Below are 19,030 nucleotides of genomic sequence, written 5' to 3'. Positions count from 1 at the left end.
ACTTTGCAAAGGCCTTTGACACCGTTCCCCACAAACGCTTACTGTTCAAACTAAGGAAGGTAGGTATGGACCATAAGGTGTATACCTGGATAGAGAACTGGCTCCAGGGGAGGTTGCAAAGGGTGGTGATTAATGGGGAGTACTCAGATTGGGCGGGTGTGGAAAGCGGGGTCCCCCAGGGTTCTGTCCTGGGGCCAATCCTGTTTAATTTATAAATAAATTATCTAGAGGAGGGGATATCGAGTAAAATCTCAGTATTTGCGGATGATACTAAATTAAACATGCCAATATCTTCTGGGCAGGATGTGGAAACCTTACAAACGGACCTGAACAAAATAATGGGGTGGGCAACTACATGGCAGATGAGGTTTAATGATGAAAAATGTAAAGTAATGCACTTGGGTGCCAGAAACGAGAAAGCAAGCTACTCATTAGGGGGGGAACCTCTGGGTGATGGGAAAGGACCCGGGGGTACTGGTAGACAACAGGCTTGGCAGTGGCATGCAATGCCAAGCCGCTGCAAGCAAAGCCAACAGAATACTGGGATGTATAAAAAAGGGATTCACTCAAGAAATAAAAGAGATTATTCTCCCACTCTACAAGACTCTGGTCCGGCCACATCTGGAGTATGCTGTCCAGTTCTGGGCACCGGTCCTCAGGAAGGATGTGCTGGAACTGGAGAAAGTCCAGAGAAGGGCAACAAAAATAATTAGGGGAATGGAGGACATCAGCTACGAGGAAAGACTACAAGCACTGAACCTATTCTCTCTGGAGAAGAGACAATTGAGGGGGGATATGATATCAATGTACAAATACTGTACTGGCAACCCTAGCATATGGAAAAAACCTATTCAGAGAAAGGGAATACAATAAGACACATGGCCACTCACTAAAACTAGAGGAAAGGCGGTTTAACCTTAAAATATGCAGGGGGTTCTTCACTGTAAGAGCACTAAGGATGTGGATTTCTCTTCCGCAAACAGTCGTATCAGCAAGGAGCATTGATAGTTTCAAAAAACTATTAGATGGGCACCTTAAAGACCACAACATAGAGGGGTATACAATATACGGTTAACGGCAAACACACACACACATCATAGGTTGAACTGGATGGACTGATGTCTTTTTTCAACCTCACTAACTATGTACAGTGCCTTGCGAAAGTATTCGCCCCCCTTGAACTTTGCGACCTTTTGCCACAATTCAGGCTTCAAACATAAAGATATAAAACTGTAATTTGTTGTGAAAAATTTCAGTCTTTCGATGTGCAAAACTGATAGAGACATACCCCAAGCGACTTACAGCTGTAATCGCAGCAAAAGGTGGCGCTACAAAGTATTAACTTAAGGGGGCTGAATAATTTTGCACGCCCAATTTTTAAGTTTTTTATTTGTTAACAAAGTTTGAAATATCCAATAAATTTCGTTCCACTTCATGATTGTGTCCCACTTGTTGATTCTTCACAAAAAATTACAGCTTTATATCTTTATGTTTGAAGCCTGAAATGTGGCAAAAGGTCGCAAAGTTCAAAGGGGCCGAATACTTTCGCAAGGCACTGTATGTAGTCAGGATGCCTATACATCCTTAAAGCGGAGTTCCGGCCACGAAAAGGTTTTTTCAATAAAAATACCCCCGGGACAGTCAGGGATAGTACATTCCACAATGGATAGCCTCTGTACTGTCCCGGGTCGCACTTACCTTTTATAAGAAATACTTACCTTGAAAATTCCTTCTCCAGCGCTGCCATCTCGGATGTGGGCAGCTGAAGCCAGCGCGTCCTCTTCTCCCAGAATGCGCCTGCAGCGGCCACACTCGTCACTTCCGGTGCGGGCGCGTCATCCCTCCACAGCTTCTGGGCATGCCCAGAAGCTGTTTAGCAGGGAATGAAGCGCCGCACCGGAAGTGACGAGCGGGGACGGTGCAGGCCAGTGGCGGAGCCAGAGGGCTAGCTGGGGTGTCAATTGCCACACCAGACAAAGATCTTGCCACCCCTGTTGCCACCCCGCTCGCTGAAACATTACACTCTGCTGAACAGCGCAGCGGACAGCCCACACAGTCTCAGCCCGGTCCGTGCAGCTCAGCTGCAGGCTGATAAATGGACATTCTGTCTGAGAGTCGGGTGTACTGTAAACTATCGGCAGTACACCGGCCGATCTGCTGACCCAGTACAGTGATGGGGGAGGAGCTGCAATTCTGATTGGTTGTGATGCTGAATCTGAATGAGAATGGATGTCACAGGAGACACGTGGAGCAGAGAGGGAGCCGAGAGAGACAGCAATGCAGGGGGAACAGAGTGCACAGTGACAGCAAGTAAGTGTCACTGAATCTATTCCCCACCACCACTGCTGATTTAATCCATCCCTAGCCCTGACACCCATCCAATCCATCCCCCCAGCCCTGACACTCACCCACCCCTCCCTAGCCCTGACACCCATCCCATCCATCCCCCCCAGCCCTGACACTCACCCCCCCCTCCCTAGCCCTGACACCCATCCCATCCATCCCCGCCCCCAGCCCTGACACTCACCCCCCCCCCTCCCTAGCCCTGACACCCATCCAATCCATCCCCCCAGCCCTGACACTCACCCACCCCTCCCTAGCCCTGACACCCATCCCATCCATCCCCCCCAGCCCTGACACTCACCCCCCCCCCTCCCTAGCCCTGACACCCATCCCATCCATCCCCCCCAGCCCTGACACTCACCCCCCCCTCCCTAGCCCTGACACCCATCCCATCCATCCCCCCCAGCCCTGACACTCACCCCCCTCCCTAGCCCTGACACCCATCCCATCCATCCCCCCCAGCCCTGACACTCACCCCCCTCCCTAGCCCTGACACCCATCCCATCCATCCACCCCCCTAGCCCTGACACTCACCCCCCACTCCCTAGCCCTGACACCCATCCATCCCCCCAGCCCTGACACTCACCCCCCCTCCCTAGCCCTCACACCCATCCCAAACATCCCCCCCAGCCCTGACACTCACCCCCCCCCCTCCCTAGCACTGACACCCATCCATCCCCCCCCAGCCCTGACACTCACCCCCCTCCCTAGCCCTGACACCCATCCCATCCATCCCCCCCAGCCCTGACACTCACCCCCCCTCCCTAGCCCTGACACCCATCCCATCCAACCCCCCCCAGCCCTGACACTCACCCCCCCTCCCTAGCCCTGACACCCATCCAATCCATCCCCCCCAGCCCTGACACTCACCCCCCTCCCTAGCCCTGACACCCATCCCATCCATCCCCCCCAGCCCTGACACTCACCCCCCCTCCCTAGCCCTGACACCCATCCCATCCATCCCCCCCCCAGCCCTGACACTCACCCCCCCTCCCTAGCCCTGACACCCATCCAATCCATCCCCCCCAGCCCTGACACTCACCCCCCTCCCTAGCCCTGACACCCATCCCATCCATCCCCCCCAGCCCTGACACTCACCCCCCTCCCTAGCCCTGACACCCATCCCATCCATCCCCCCCAGCCCTGACACTCACCCCCCACTCCCTAGCCCTGACACCCATCCATCCCCCCAGCCCTGACACTCACCCCCCCTCCCTAGCCCTCACACCCATCCCAAACATCCCCCCCAGCCCTGACACTCACCCCCCCCCTCCCTAGCACTGACACCCATCCATCCCCCCCCAGCCCTGACACTCACCCCCCTCCCTAGCCCTGACACCCATCCCATCCATCCCCCCCAGCCCTGACACTCACCCCCCCTCCCTAGCCCTGACACCCATCCCATCCATCCCCCCCCCCAGCCCTGACACTCACCCCCCCTCCCTAGCCCTGACACCCATCCAATCCATCCCCCCCAGCCCTGACACTCACCCCCCCTCCCTAGCCCTCACACCCATCCCATCCATCCCCCCCAGCCCTGACACTCACCCCCCCTCCCTAGCCCTGACACTCATCCCACCCATCCCCCCCAGCCCTGACACTCACCCCCCTCCCTAGCCCTGACAATCATCCCATCCATCCCCCCCAGCCCTGACACTCACCCCCCCCTCCCTAGCCCTGACACCCATCCCATCCATCCCCCCCAGCCCTGACACTCACCCCCCCCCCCCTAGCCCTGACACCCATCCCATCCATCCCCCTAGCCCTGACACCCATCCCATCCATCCCCCTAGCCCTGACACTCATCCCACCCATCCCATCCCCCCCAGCCCTGATACTCATCCCATCCATCCCTAGCCCTGACACTCATCACATCCATCCCCAGCCCTGACACTCATCCCATCTGTCCCCAGCCCTGTCACTCATCCCAACCCCTCTCCCCAGCCCTGACACTCATCCCATCCATCCCTAGCCCTGACACTCATCACCCCCCCCCCCCCAGCACTGCCGCTCATCCCCCTTCCCCACCAGCACTGTCACAATTGCATGCTCCAGGATTCCCATACAGCCACCTGCACACCTGACTAGGAGGGGGTGACATATAAAGGAACCAATTTTCTAACAGCTAAAAGGCTGCAGGTGGAAAATAAAGGGGGTCTATTCCTCTATATGCCACCCCTCCTATCCACCACCTGCTGCCCCAAGCTCTTGTGCCCGCAAAAAAAATGTAAAAAAATAAAATTGTGAAAAAATAAATAAACTGGTAAAAAATAAAATAACTAAAATAAAAAAAATGACACCAGTCGCTGAACTACCAGGGTCCCAAAAGTTGCACTTGTGACCGGGCCCTAGCATTTTGCCAACGGCTGGGGGTCAGGGGGGCCCTTTATGGTGTCTTGCACCCGGGCCCAGAAGGTTCTAGTTACGCCTCTGACTCATTGGCTGTGCTGAACGATAGAGCGTGGGCGCCTCCGAGCCTGCAGCTAGTTCTCCTGACTGTGACTGAGCGGTGAGCAGCAGCGGCGCCGTGAGCAGCTGCACAGCTAACCAATCACGCGTGCCTGCACACCTGATTGGTTCGCTGTGCCGCTACTCATGACGTGATTGGTTCGCTGTGCCGCGCTCACCGCTCGGTCATGAAGAGAACTAGCTGCGGGCCGGGCAGACAAAGACTGAACATGTGGGATGGATGTGTCTGTGTCAGGCTGTGTTCTTCTTCTACCTTAGGACGGTAAGTCTCTCTGGTCTCTTTATTGAAGGGGACATGGCATGCTGGTTACTACATTTATGGGGGAGTACGCTGGTCACTACATTTATGGGGGAGTACGCTGGTCACTACATTGATGGGAGGGTACGCTGGTCACTACATTGATGGGAGGGTACGCTGGTCACTACATTGATGGGGGGCATGCTGGTCACTACATTGATGGGGGGCACGCTGGTCACTACATTGATGGGGGAGTACGCTGGTCACTACATTGATGGGGGAGTACGCTGGTCACTACATTGATGGGAGGGTACGCTGGTCACTACATTGATGGGAGGGTACTCTGGTCACTACATTGATGGGGGGGCATGCTGGTCACTACATTGATGGGGGGCATGCTGGTCACTACATTGATGGGGGGCATGCTGGTCACTACAAAAGGTAGGCAAGAGACTACTACTGTAGTACTGTCTGACTGTACTAGTGACTGAGTAGTGAGAAGTCTGTAAAGGAAAGGGGATCTATGTTATGGGGAACCTGCCCTTGCCCAATGCCTGGTCTGCTGACTGTAAGGGGGATCTATATGGGGGACCTCACCTCACCCTGGCCTGCTGTAAGGGGGGATCTATATGGGGGACCTCACCTCACCCTGGCCTGCTGTAAGGGGGGATGTATATGGGGGACCTCACCTCACCCTGGCCTGCTGTAAGGGGGGATCTATATGGGGGACCTCACCTCACCCTGGCCTGCTGTAAGGGGGGATCTATATGGGGGACCTCACCTCACCCTGGCCTGCTGTAAGGGGGGATCTATATGGGGACCTCACCTCACCCTGGCCTGCTGTAAGGGGGGATCTATATGGGGGTCCTCACCTCACCCTGGCTTGCTGTAAGGGGGATCTATATGGGGGTCCTCACCTCACCCTGACCTGCTGTAAGGGGGGATCTATATGGGGGTCCTCACCTCACCCTGGCTTGCTGTAAGGGGGATCTATATGGGGGTCCTCACCTCACCCTGGCCTGCTGTAAGGGGGATCTATATGGGGACCTCACCTCACCCTGGCCTGCTGTAAGGGGGGATCTATATGGGGACCTCACCTCACCCTGGCCTGCTGTAAGGGGGGATGTATATGGGGGACCTCACCTCACCCTGGCCTGCTGTAAGGGGGGATCTATATGGGGTCCTCACCTCACCCTGGCCTGCTGTAAGGGGGAATCTATATGGGGGTCCTCACCCTGGCCTGCTGTAAGGGGGGATCTATATGGGGGACCTCGCCTCACCCTGGCCTGCTGTAAGGGGTTTCTATATGGGGGACCAGGTCCCCCATATAGATCTCCCCCCTTACAGCAGGCCAGGGTGAGGCGAGGTCCCCCATATAGATCCCCCTTACAGCAGGCCAGGGTGAGTTGAGGTCCCGTCCCCCATATTGATCTCCCCCTTTACAGTAGGCCAGGGTGAGGTCCCCTGACCTCACCTCACCCTGGCTTGCTGTAGGGGGAATCTATATGGGGGACGGGACCTCACCTTACCCTGGCCCACTGTACGGGGGAGGTCTATATGGGGGACGTGTTGCTGCTACACTTTTCATTGGTTAAGCTGACACGCATCTCCTTCGTGCTCCAAACGGCTCCAAAACAAAACATAACGCGGCAGCACACACAGGAAACATATTTTTAGTGTAATTGAACACTTTGTATATTGACCCCCCAAAATAATACCTTGCCACCCCTTTGACACCCCTGTTTTTAAAGTCTAGCTCCGCCACTGGTGCAGGCGCGTTGATTCCTGGGAGCGATGACGTTCAGCTCCCAGGAATCAATGCAAAGAGGAAGTGATGGGCGCAGGCCGCGGCCGCAGAGGGAGGAAGTGGAAGAAAGGTGAGTATATTTTTCTTCAATAACAAGGTAAGTAAACAAAAAAAAAAAATCGTAACTATCCATTTCTTTTTCAGGTGACCAAAAGCAAACGGATGGCCCAAAATCGATTATGTCGATTTTGTGGCCGGAACTCCGCTTTAACTGATAGAAACAAAACTTGGTCATGACCATACTAGTGAAGATGTGTATCATTGTTCTTGTTAAGACAGTGATTCCCATCTCTGCTGCTGTGTTTTTGCATATTCATTTGTTTTATTCTTGGGCAGTAACGGGGAGACCCCAGTTCACACTCTGAACTGGGGACCATACTTTGTAGCTGCACTACTGCAAGGTAATACATGGAAGTAGAGAATGTTTAATGTCTCCAGTGTTTTAAACTGTAACTTCAGCCAAAACCACCTTTTTGACAGAGTTGAGAATCTCCCTTCAGGGAGATTTCCCTGTACTTCTTGGCTAGAGAGACGTTGCAGCAAAGTAAGTAGAAAGGTTTCTAAATTAGATAAAATATCCCTCTCACAGCTGTCAATGGAACAAATTGGAAGATATAAGCCCCGTACACACGTACCGATCGTCGGCCGAACGATCGGCCGTCTTTTGTCCCCGGGCTGTTGTGTCCGCTGAAAAGTGCAAAAGACTGCACACGAATTTTGTCCGCCGACTGCAGAAGTGATGTCATGTGATGGTTAACTTTCCCTGTGTTTTTTCTTTTCTGAGCATGCCCAGTTTTGCAAATCTGCTGTCTGTCGGCCGAATTCTGTACTGACGAACAATCGGCCGTTCTGGTGTCGGCATACAAAAATTTTAATGCTTGCACGACAGATTCTGTTCGGCCGAAAGTGCGCTGCCAGCTGTCGGAAACATCATACTAACAAGCCGAAAATCGGCCGATCGGTCGTCGGCCGAATCTTTTCGGCTGACAATCTGCACGTGTGTACGGGCCTTTACACTCCACTCCTGTTTAGGTGACTTGTAAAATTGTGGATCCCTCTTTACTTTCTCTTCTGGTGACCATGGAAGCGAGTCCAAAAAATGTAAAATGTTTAGATCACCCACAGAAAACAGTAATAGCCTGACACAGGTTTCAACCTTTTACCACTCAAACAAAACAAACATAACTTTTGTTTTTATTTATGCACAGGATGGAGCAATCTATCACCCACATTCAAAGATGTGTATCAGTTCATTCCGTACATCAGAGGGTCGGGCAGATGTGCAGATGAAGACCTGTAACGCTTTGGATAAAAACCAGATCTGGAAGTTTGAAAGGTAGAAACTATGTAACATTGCACATTTGGAGAGAAGCCTGCAAAGAAATTCCTTCAGTTTAATCCAGGCCTTGATGACGGAATACCACATATATGTAAACTCATCTAAACTGAATATGCCTTAATGCATATGTACAAAATAACTTGTGTAATGGTTTTCTGCATATTCTGAAGTGCCTTCATACACAATATGTGCTGCTCTATGCTCTGTATTGGGCTGGGATTTGTTGAATGGTACATAAACATTTTATCTGCAGCTCACTTTTTTAAATATATATTTTCATGCATTTTTAAAATGATTCAAAGTCTTAAAGTGAATCTGTACTTTACCTTTTAATAGAAAATTAAGAAGTTTGCTACACAACAGGCAAGTAAGCAACCAGTTCTACTGTTTCACATAGTTTATTGCCTGATCTGGTCTTCTTGTTTCATCTCTTTCAGAAGTCCAAAATTAACAACCCCTCCTTTCAAGTAGAATATTAAAGCCCAATATTGTAGCCCTCCTTATTATATGAATGTAGTCAGGCTGCCGTAAAGAGCAGCTACTGCACTAAAGTCTAATTTGCTGGCAGGATTCTGGAGACCCAGATCTCTCCTCTCCCACAGTGTAACAGTTTGGATCTATAGTGGTCCAACATGCCTCCTGCACAGTGCTCCAATCAACATAGAAACTTAGAGTGATGGCAGACACAAAAGTGGTTCGTTGAGTATGCTCAGTGTTTTGACTTTTTTTTGGTTTAAATATAGATTTATATTTGTCCTAAGCATGTTTAAATTCACTTACTGTTGACTAACTCACTACCTCTGCTGGAAGTCAATTTCAAGCATCAGCTACTCTTTCAGTAAAATTATACTTTCTACTCCTTCTAGTTTGAGGTCTGTGCTCTTGATCATCAGTTCATATTTAAAATACTGCCCTTCTAAAATGTATTCACATCTCTAATGTATTTAAAAGATACACTCACCTTTGGGAACATTTTACATGTTAATTAATATTAATAATAAAAAAAAGTCAGACAAACAACTACAGATTACAACTATAAACAACAACAGACAGCCTTCGTGCATCCACGTAATGAAAAAGTTGGCCTTAGTTTGGCATGTATCCCCATTGAATCTTACAGTATAAATTACTGTAATGAAGTCAGGCTAAATATACAGTATTACTTGCTTTCCTCCTTCGGGTTTTTTTACTTGATATGTGCAGAAGCAAGGATTAAAATATATATTTTGGAGAATTTCACATACAGAGCAGCTTTCCTGATCTCCAGTAGTCTGACAAACCTTCTGCACACTGCAACAACAGCGATCACACTTCTCTAGCAGCATGGTTGATTTCAATAATATACAGTGGAGTATGTCACTCTGCTTTATAATAATAAATACAGAAGGATTAATTTGGCTTTAATATTATTCTCAATTGGATTTAAACATGGTGGAGATAATTGATTTGTTAAAGTGTATGGGCATTTTCAACAAAAGTGCTCTAATCAACTGCCCCTAACTATTCTTGGTAAACTATGGTAAACCCTCACCCCAGCTGCTTACTTACAGTCATGTCAAAAAGTAAGTACACACATGTAAATTGTTGACTTTTTTATTATATTTGAACAGTCAAATCCATTAAAATGGTGCCTACAGATAATGGTGGTGATCTTGAATAAAAGCATAAGGAAATGTTGCCTTTTTACTTACCGGTATTTAATCAACAAAAATTTATTTTTGTAGGCAGTTTGCATGACTGCCCACTTGGCCTGTCATCGACTTGGTGATATTTTTGACCACTCCTTCATGCAAAATTTCTTCAGTTACTCAGTACAAGATGTTTGTGGGTCTCCTTGCATGACCTGCCTGTTTATTTTCCCCCACAACAATTAAGTGGGAATGAAATTAGGGCTTTTGCTATGGGGTCAGACCCTAAAGCAGAAAGTATTTTCAAACTAAAACACTTCCACCACCATACTTCACAGTTAGTATAAGGCGGTTCTCCTGAAATGGTGTCTTCAGGTTGCTCCAAACATGCCTACTGTTACTGTGCGGAAACATCTTTAACTTTGATTCATTAGTCCACGGCATATGTTTTCCAGAATGCCCTGGTCTTTTGTATATATGTTCTATGGCAAATTGTAGTCTGGCTCTAATATTTTTTTACCAGCAAAAATTTTTTCCTGACGGCCTTCCAATTCAGGGTAAATTGGTGCAATCTTTCTGATTGTAGGTTTATGCACGTTGACATCAATCGTGGCAAGATTCAACAGCAAATCCCACAATGAAATGTAGGAGTTCTTGGAGAATTCTTTTAGCATCAGACGTTTAGCTCTTGGGCTAATTGTGCTTTAGCAGCCAGTTCTGAACAAATTGTTTACGAAAAGTTATTAGTGAACTACATAAACAGCAGAAGAGCCATTCCTCAGATATAGGAAGTACTTATTGTATGCCAGGGGTGCTCAACCCATGGACCATGGGCCACGTGTGGCCCTCAGAAGCCCTCTGAAGTGGCTCTTTGCCCCCCTCACACCAGGGGTGTGCATGCCCGGGGTCGGCAAACCTGTTGATTCGCAATCTGGGCTTGCCTACCCGTCATCACAGAGCAGCAGAGTGCATCAAGCTGGTGCTGGCAGCGGAGGGAGCAGGAGCCGCATAAGCTGATGCTTCCTCTGTAGTGCCGGCTCCAGTCCTAGGCGGAGTGATAGCAAGTGCTCTTTGTCTCTGACCTTTCTTGCAGCCTGGAAATGGAGGGCAATGCCAAAAGAGGAAAAGGTCAGGGTAATAAATAATACACTGCGCTTTTGCAATCAACATATTGGCACCTATAAATGGGTTAACAACTATTAGGCTGTTTTCACACTGATGAGCGAACTGCAGCTCATCTGAGCCATAGACTTGAATGTAGGAATTTTGGTGCCCTTTTAGGGCACCAAACCCCATTAAAAACCCCATAGTTGAGACATGTTTTTACCACACACCCCCAACCACTGGTGTAGCATCAGAGGTTGCAACGGCGACCCCGCCCCATGCTCCAAGGGGCCTGTGCGGCCTCTCTGTCTCATTCTGTTTAAACTTGGAGAGGAGGGGTGGTGGGGGGCAGCATATACAGGAACCAATCCTCTCCATTTTCCTCCTGCACCCGCTGAAAGACAGTTTTTTTTTTTCTCTCCATCCGGTTGGCATTTAGTGGCTGCAGGAGGAAAATGTTCATTATGCTATTCAAAATAAAAAAATCTATTATTATAATTATAAACCACTTAATTTCATTGTGGTCTTTGACTGGTTACTTAGGTGGCCCTCGCGCTTCAAAAGGTTGCCGTGTACATGACCCAAGAAAAATCGGAATTTAACATATAAAATAAGACAAAGAAAGTGGTGATGTAGTGTTACATACATAATGTCTTTTCTAATGCTGTACAGAATACCATAGAACCAAGATGTCATAGAGCTCAGAAACTTTATAGAACTGGTAAAAAAAAAAAATAATATCCAAAAATCCTATTTGGCTGAGAATGTTGGCACTAAATCATAGAGTGCATGGTGTGTCCAATCCATAAACATAATGGAATCCATACAGGAGATAATTGAGGGAAATTGAACCATACTAGATTTCTAATTCAAAGCTATCGCCCAAATGTTAGCTATACATAATGTGTGGATATGTTTTTCAGCATGATAAGAGGCATTGGATATTGGAGCATATAAAAGGCAATTGGCTACAGTTAATTGTGTAGGCTGACCTAAAATCATTGAAGAGAATTGCTGCACTTTGTGCCAAATTGGTATGATTGAATTACAGCTACAGAAGGTATGTAGTAAAGTTCCAGCAGCAGAGCAACTCTTAAAACAGGAGTCAGATTTTAGAGGGTTGAGCTTGGTACCATTTGAGAGCGGTACCATTTGCCGTTTACTTAATAAAAAGAAATTTCATATATTTGCAGAGATTTTCTAACATCATATTCCAGTCATGGGAGGATCTTTTGGAGTTCACAGGTAACTTTTCATTTGTGCATCTGTGGCAATTTATCAGGAGCACAAATATGATGAAGGCATAGTGAGGAAATCAAGCCTTTACCACAAGGTAATTTATAATGAGCAGTCATTTGAATTCTTTGCCACTCAGAGTTATTTTTAATGTTTGATTTAAAATAATTTGGTGATCTCGGAGGCATTTATTTTTGAGGGCCCTAGAGAATGCTTTTGGTCTTGGAATGCTAATCGGTCATGTCAATTGCTTGAAAACACCAGACCCTAGATATCTGAATATCTAAATAGGACAGGGTCCCTCATACATACACCTAAGAAGATTCTTATTGTTGGCACCTATTCTGGAAAACCTGATTCTATTTTAAAGTACACTAGGGCTGAAACAACTAATCGACTAAATCGATAATAATCGATAATTACAATCGTTGTCAACGATTGTCATTATCGATTAGTTGCTCCGTCGATTAGTTGTGCCTCATTCTTGACTTTCCCCGCCTGTCAGCGAGCTCCGTCTCCTCTGTGAAGCTGCAGTGTGCATTCACTGTCTGTCTCACAGCTCGGCACTTCCGTGACCTCCCTCCTCCTTTCCTCTCTGCCTTCTTGCTGAGTCAGTGAGGGAGTGAGTCATATCGAGGTGAGGGAGAAGCAGCAAAACGTGAGTGCCGAGCTTAGTGTTACTGTGTCCATTCCATGCAATGCAGCCCGCCAAAAAACAGAATTAAAGCTTATCCAGATAAAAGAGTTCATATTCCTTATAAGGTGCAATATTATAATAGAAAAATAAGTGATTAAAAACGTCCATATAACACATATAGGTGGTCTTTCTTTGCTCCCTATTTCATATCTATGGCTGACATGGACGTTTTTATTCACTTATTTTTCTATTATAATATTGCACCTTATAAGGAATATTAACTCTTTTATCTAGATAAGCATTTATTATATTATTTACAGTATATAGCAGCTTAATTTAAAAAAAAAAAAAAAAAAACGTTTTGGTATAAGTGCCGGTTCACACTTGTGCGGTTTGCGAGATTGCATGTAATTCAGAGCGCACTGCTCCTAAATTACATGCGATCTCATGTGCGGATGCGAGTTCAGCCATACATGAGGCTTTTTTTGAGCCGCCTCAGAATCGGATCGCACAGTGGTAAGTGGTTCACATTTGTGCGATCCGATTCTGTGCGAACTTGCAGATCACACTGCAATATGCGATCGCAACTGGGGGTGTCGTTCACTTTTAATTTGCACCCCCTGCGTATTGCATATGGCAGTGTGAACTGCCAGATGTGCGGATGCGATGGCCTTAGTGCCGGTTCACATTTGTGCGATGCGGGAAGGCTGCGAATATGCAGCGTGTTCCCGCATCGCATCCGCACATCTGGCAGTTCACACTGCCATATGCGATACGCAGGGAGTGTCAATTAAAAGTTAACGACACCCCCAGTTGCGATTGCATATTGCAGTGCGATCTGCAAGTTCGCACAGAATCAGATCGCACAAGTGTGAACCACTGTGCAATCCGATTCTGAGGCGGCTCAAAAAAAGCCTCATGTGCGAGTTTGCTGTGGTTGCGCTGCGAATTCAGTCATACAAAGTGTATGGCTGAACTCGCATCCGCACATGAGATCGCATGTAATTTAGGAGCAGTGCGCTCCGAATTACATGCGATCTTGCAAACCGCACAAGTGTGAACCGGCACTAACACGCTGTTTGTTCATTATTATTTTAAATAAATGAAAAAAAAGGCATATTGAGTTTTTTTATGATTTTATCCGATTAATCGATTAATCGAAAAAATAATCGGCAACTAATCGATTATTAAAATAATCGTTAGTTGCAGCCCTAAAGTACACCTAAAGGCAAAACATTTTTTTGGTTTTAGATAGAATGAGGAGGGATTAGAATACCTGTCAGGTTTTAGCTGCTGTCTGTGTCTGTATTAAGGAGACGCGCCCTCTATTTGTCATGTTTAATGTTATCACTGAGATGGAAAGTTAAATAAAATCTCAAATGTTCCCAAAAGTCATTTCCAAAACAGGAATAGAGGGGAAATCTTTCAATGGAGATACTAGTTCTGATGACCTTGGTGACAATCAGGCATGCCCTCATTTTGAAGAGATTTCCTCTCATTTTCTGTTTTGGCTAAAGGACAAGAAGGGAAGGGAAATCTCCACAATGGGAGACAGATGGCAAAAAAGAAACTGGCAGGAGTTATGACCCTTCCTTACTCTATAAAGAAAAAAGTTTTACTTTTAGTTCAGCATTAAGGATTTAAAGTGGTGGTAAATAATACATTTAGGGGTGTATTACTTTATCCATGTGACAGTTTTGTATTTTTAATTATTTTGGATTGAGAATTCATCATGTCAATTTTAGATGCAATTGATATGACACCTAAACAGTATACCCTTTTTGAATAAAGATCAACTGTTTGCCTATTCGAAAAAGTTGATAGTGTGTTACTTTTTCACATGACTGTACCTCAGTAACACAGCAGCGACCTGCTAGTTAATGCAGTTTTGTTTACGTACTGTGAGCCAAAATCCTTTTTGGCACTTGGCTGTGTGTACACAGTGAAGCCTTGAAAATTGGGGCCATTACTCTTTTGTTGAGAATGTTCTTTATGCTCAAAATATATCACATTGGAAAAGCTTTGTTAAAGAGCAAACCTTATGGTTCAGCTATAAAAATAAATAATATACTGTACAAAAGACTTGTTCACAGAGCTTTTACATCAATTTTTCTTTGCCACAATGCATTGGGATGGGGACTTTATAGAACATACTGACTACTAAGAGTAATACTTTAACAGATCTTTGGAATAAATAAAGCACAGACATGAAGACCGGATAAAAAATATGAAAAAATAAATAAAAAATAGCTGGCAGCTGCTTGGTTAAGAGATTTTTTTATATTTTTTTATTTGGTACCACCACATGCTGGGGGCCTTCAGCTGCATTGAGTCACTCTGGGTTTATGGTATTTTTTTTTTTATCTTTGAGAATGGGGCTACCTCCACGTAGGCCAATTTGTATTGTATTTATTACTGTATAATGTCCCAAGTTGGAAGCACAGATACGAGATTGACTGTATAGTTATGGTAGGATTCATTGTTAGGGTAATGCTTTAAAGCAGGGCTTGGCAACCAGTCTATCACCATCTACACGCCGATCGCGGTCAGGTGATGGGTAGATCGCGGCTCCGCATTGCCGGCACTGGACTAAACTGCTTCCTCTCAGTGGTGTACTGTGCAGACCAGGGTGAGATATCTGGGGTAGAGGAAAGAGGCGGGCATGTGGATCAAGGAAGGAGAGAGCTGGGCAGGCGGATCAGGGAATGAAAAAGCCAGACCAGCAGATCAAGGAGAAAGCCAGGTGGGCGGATCAAGAAGGAGAAATTCAGGCAGGTAGGTGGATCAAGAAGGAGAAATTCAGGCAGGTGGGTGGATCAAGAAGGAGAAATTTAGGCAGGTGGATGAAGAAGAAGAAAGCCGGGTGGGTTGATGAATAAGGAGAAAGCCCAGGCAGGTGGAGGAAAAAGGAGAAAGCCGGGCAGGCAGACCATGAAGGAGATAGCTGGGCGGGCGGATCAAGAGGGAGGTAGCTGGGCAGGCGGGTCAAGGAGATTGGGGGGGGCAGTAGAGGAGACTTGCTCTGGCACTGAGCTACCTCTTACACTGAAGCAGCACAGCAGGGTAGGCTCACTGGGGCTGCTTCGGCTGCCAAAGTTTCTTTAGCACTGTGTAAAGCAAAGAGAAAAACTTTGAGGTGGCCGCATCAGCCCCACTGAGTCCACACCTGCTGTGCTGCTTCAGGGAGAGAATTAGCTCAGTGCCAGAGCAGGTCTCCCCTCCTTACTCCAGACTTCTCATTCTGAGCTGGGTGTCTTCTGTTCTTGCAGTTTTGTAACCCGTGGTGGTGGGAGAGAAGGGATAAGGGGGTTTTCTGTATTAAGGCACCTGAACTGGGAACGGAGGGCTGTGGGGTGGGGGGTTCTGTGTTGAAATGCCGGTTGGTCTGTGCTGGATGGGGAGTCTGTACTGGAGGGAGTAGGCTGGTAGGGAGGATAAGGGAAGTTTTGGGAGATTTCTACCATAAGGAACATTGGTAGGGAGTTAATTGCACTGAGCAGAGGGGGTCATTTTGGTGGTACTTTGTAAAGTAATCTGTGTGTTAGGGCTTGATCACACTAGTGGGTGGGGGGGCAGTAAAACCTCAGCTGAGACACAGTTTTACCACCTCCCAACCACTCCCCCTTAAGCTGCAGAGGCAACAGCCCAAGGTGTACACACACTGTGGTCATGATGCTTTGGTTTGTGTCCACAGAAGGAATTATAAGTCTATACTTATTATTGGGGGTGTGCTAATAAAACATTTTCTATAAATAAAAAGGTGCACCCTGGAGATCTTTGATCTCCTCCTTGTTGTTTAGGTAGACCTCTACCTCCTAAAATTTGCCTACTCCTGCTTAATTTCACCTTTAAGCACATTTTACACCCATATTTAGGATAAAACATGTACCATGCTCTTATTCACCTGCCATCAAAGCCCCCCTAACTGTGACAGCAGCTGGGGGTTCCTCTCCCTGCACCTGCTGTCACATTTTGAAAACTGCATGGCTCTGCACGCATAGTTGCATCATTCATTCACACCAAAACAAATTACCCAGTGCAGTGCTAGAAATGTAATAAACTCCGCTTCTAATAACATGCGAACACAATAAATACCTATCCTTAACACATTTAGTGCAAATACAGAAAATAATTTCACACAATGTGTGTCTAAAATGTCTGAAACTAATATAATATATATCAAATATCCAAACTAAAATCACAAGAGAAAAATATACATGTGTGTATTCCAAAAGGCCACAGTAACCAGCAATTGTGATTTCTGATATGCGCTTATGTTCTACTTAAAAAAGGGGGTAAGAGAGTGGGATTATTGCGGTGCAAAGAAGTACACAAAAGGATCTTTTTTTTAAAAATACAAAACAACATTTTATTGGTGTCTGATTAAAACATATATATAGAAAAAGGCTCCGGTGTAAACCAGTAATTGCCGTGACAATTGTACAACAAATGAAGCGGAATAGGTATACAGACTCTCATGTGGACAATAGTACACTTAAAACATTTACACAATAAGACTGTGCTGCAAATCATCCCAACATGTTTCACCGAAAAAGCCTTCTTCAGGGACTCCAACAAAAGCACCAACCGTCATTTGACTATCAAAGAGAAATATACAGTAAATATTAGAAATATTCACACATTATGAAAAGAATTAACAATTTTACATAATATTACCATATCCAGGTACTAATGTGCTGGCAGTCAATGCATCCGCTCCCATGTACAAAACTTACCCCAATTGTGTTAAGTAGTGGACGCCTGTAAAGCGTCCACACAGAGAGTCTCCCAAGTAAGCCAATTGCCCGCATTCAGCCAAAAAAGGGGAGACAGCTAGGTAAGCCTTGCAAACACAGGAGGCCTCAAAGGCATACCAGGCTGTAAATAGAAAATAAGATATAACAAATTACATCATAGAATGGATGTAATAATAAGAAAAACAAAACACTAGGCTGGTGAGTCTGTTGCAGATTTATTAAAAAAGAAAAACTGAAATATCACATTCCTTAATGAAAGGGTTGAATCAAGTGAGGGAGCCTGGGATTAGACTAAGCTTCTTAACCACTTGCTGACTGCCTAACGACGATTTACGTCGGCAGTCAGCCCCTCACAGGCAAAGCGACGTTGTGAGGCTCTAGGGAGAGAGCATGCGCCGCCGGAGGCTCGCTCACGGACCCCCCGCGCACATGTGCCCGGGGGACTCGCGATCATCCGTTAGAGCGGGAGAAAGGCAGGCGGCTAATGTAAACACAGCCGCCTGTCATTCTCCCCTGTGTAAGAATGGAGATCACACGGTTCTGCTATGCAGGACCGTTGATCTCTGTTCTTACACCAGTAGTCACATCCAATCACAGTTAGAAGCACGCCCCTAGGGACACACCTAACCCCTCCCTCTCAAATAAAGTTAACTCCTTCACTGCCAGTGTAATTTTTACAGTAACAGTGCATATGTATAGCACTGATTACTGTATTAATGTCACTGGTAACCCCGAAAGTGTCAAAAATGTCAATCAAGGGTCTGATCTGTCTGCCGCAATGTCGCAGTCCCGCAAAAAAAAAAATCGCAGATCGCCGCCATTACTCATTAAAAAAAAAAAAAAAAAAAATTACAAAAATCTTTCCCTTAGTAAACGAAATAACTTTTGCGCAAACCAATCAAAATACGCTTTTTGCAATTTTTTTTTTTTTTACCAAACATAGGTAGCATAAAACAAATTGGCCTAAAATGTTAAAAAAATTTAGATTTTTACATTTTTTTGGGGGGAATTTCATATAAAAAAATTTGAAAAATATTGTTATTTTTGCAAAATTGACGCTCGTTTTTTGTTTATAGCGCATGATCAAAAAATCACACAGGTGATCAAATACCACCAAAAGAAAGCTCTGTTTGTAAGAAAAAAGGACGTCAAATTCGTTTAGGTACAGCGCCGCACGACCGGGCAATTGTCCGTTAAAGTAACGCAGTGCCGAATCGCAAAATAGGCCCTGGTCAGGAAGGGGGTAAAATCTTCCGGGGCTTAACCTTCTTAGCAGTAATCCCGAGCGTGGCTCGGGGTTAAATTTCAGAGCCAAAATCCGTATCCCCGAGCCACACTCGGGGTACCGCCAGAAGCATCGCTGGATCCTGTAAAAGAGGTTTCTTACCTTGTTACCGGGATCTAGCGATGTATCTCAGCGGTATGCGGCGGCTGATCTTCCACCCGATCCTCTCCGTGCCCCGGCTTCCATC

General features: G+C 46.4%; 1 protein-coding gene across 1 annotated transcript in view; it reads left to right on the top strand.

Annotated features, from left to right (window-relative positions):
• LOC309556663 (polypeptide N-acetylgalactosaminyltransferase 4-like) overlaps positions 1-8,638 on the top strand; it is a 662,237-nt gene extending 653,599 nt beyond the window's left edge. The window contains exon 10 of the mRNA XM_082259119.1: positions 8,066-8,638. Coding sequence (XP_082115245.1) covers positions 8,066-8,197 — 132 coding nt within the window. The 3' untranslated portion in view covers positions 8,198-8,638. The remainder of the gene's footprint in view (positions 1-8,065) is intronic.
• Positions 8,639-19,030: the final 10,392 nt, after the last annotated feature.

This window comes from Pelophylax lessonae (genome assembly GCF_965119305.1).
Source record: "Pelophylax lessonae genome assembly, chromosome: 5".
Classification (NCBI taxonomy): Eukaryota; Metazoa; Chordata; class Amphibia; order Anura; family Ranidae; genus Pelophylax; species Pelophylax lessonae.
This window is presented reverse-complemented; position numbering and strand designations above follow the sequence as displayed.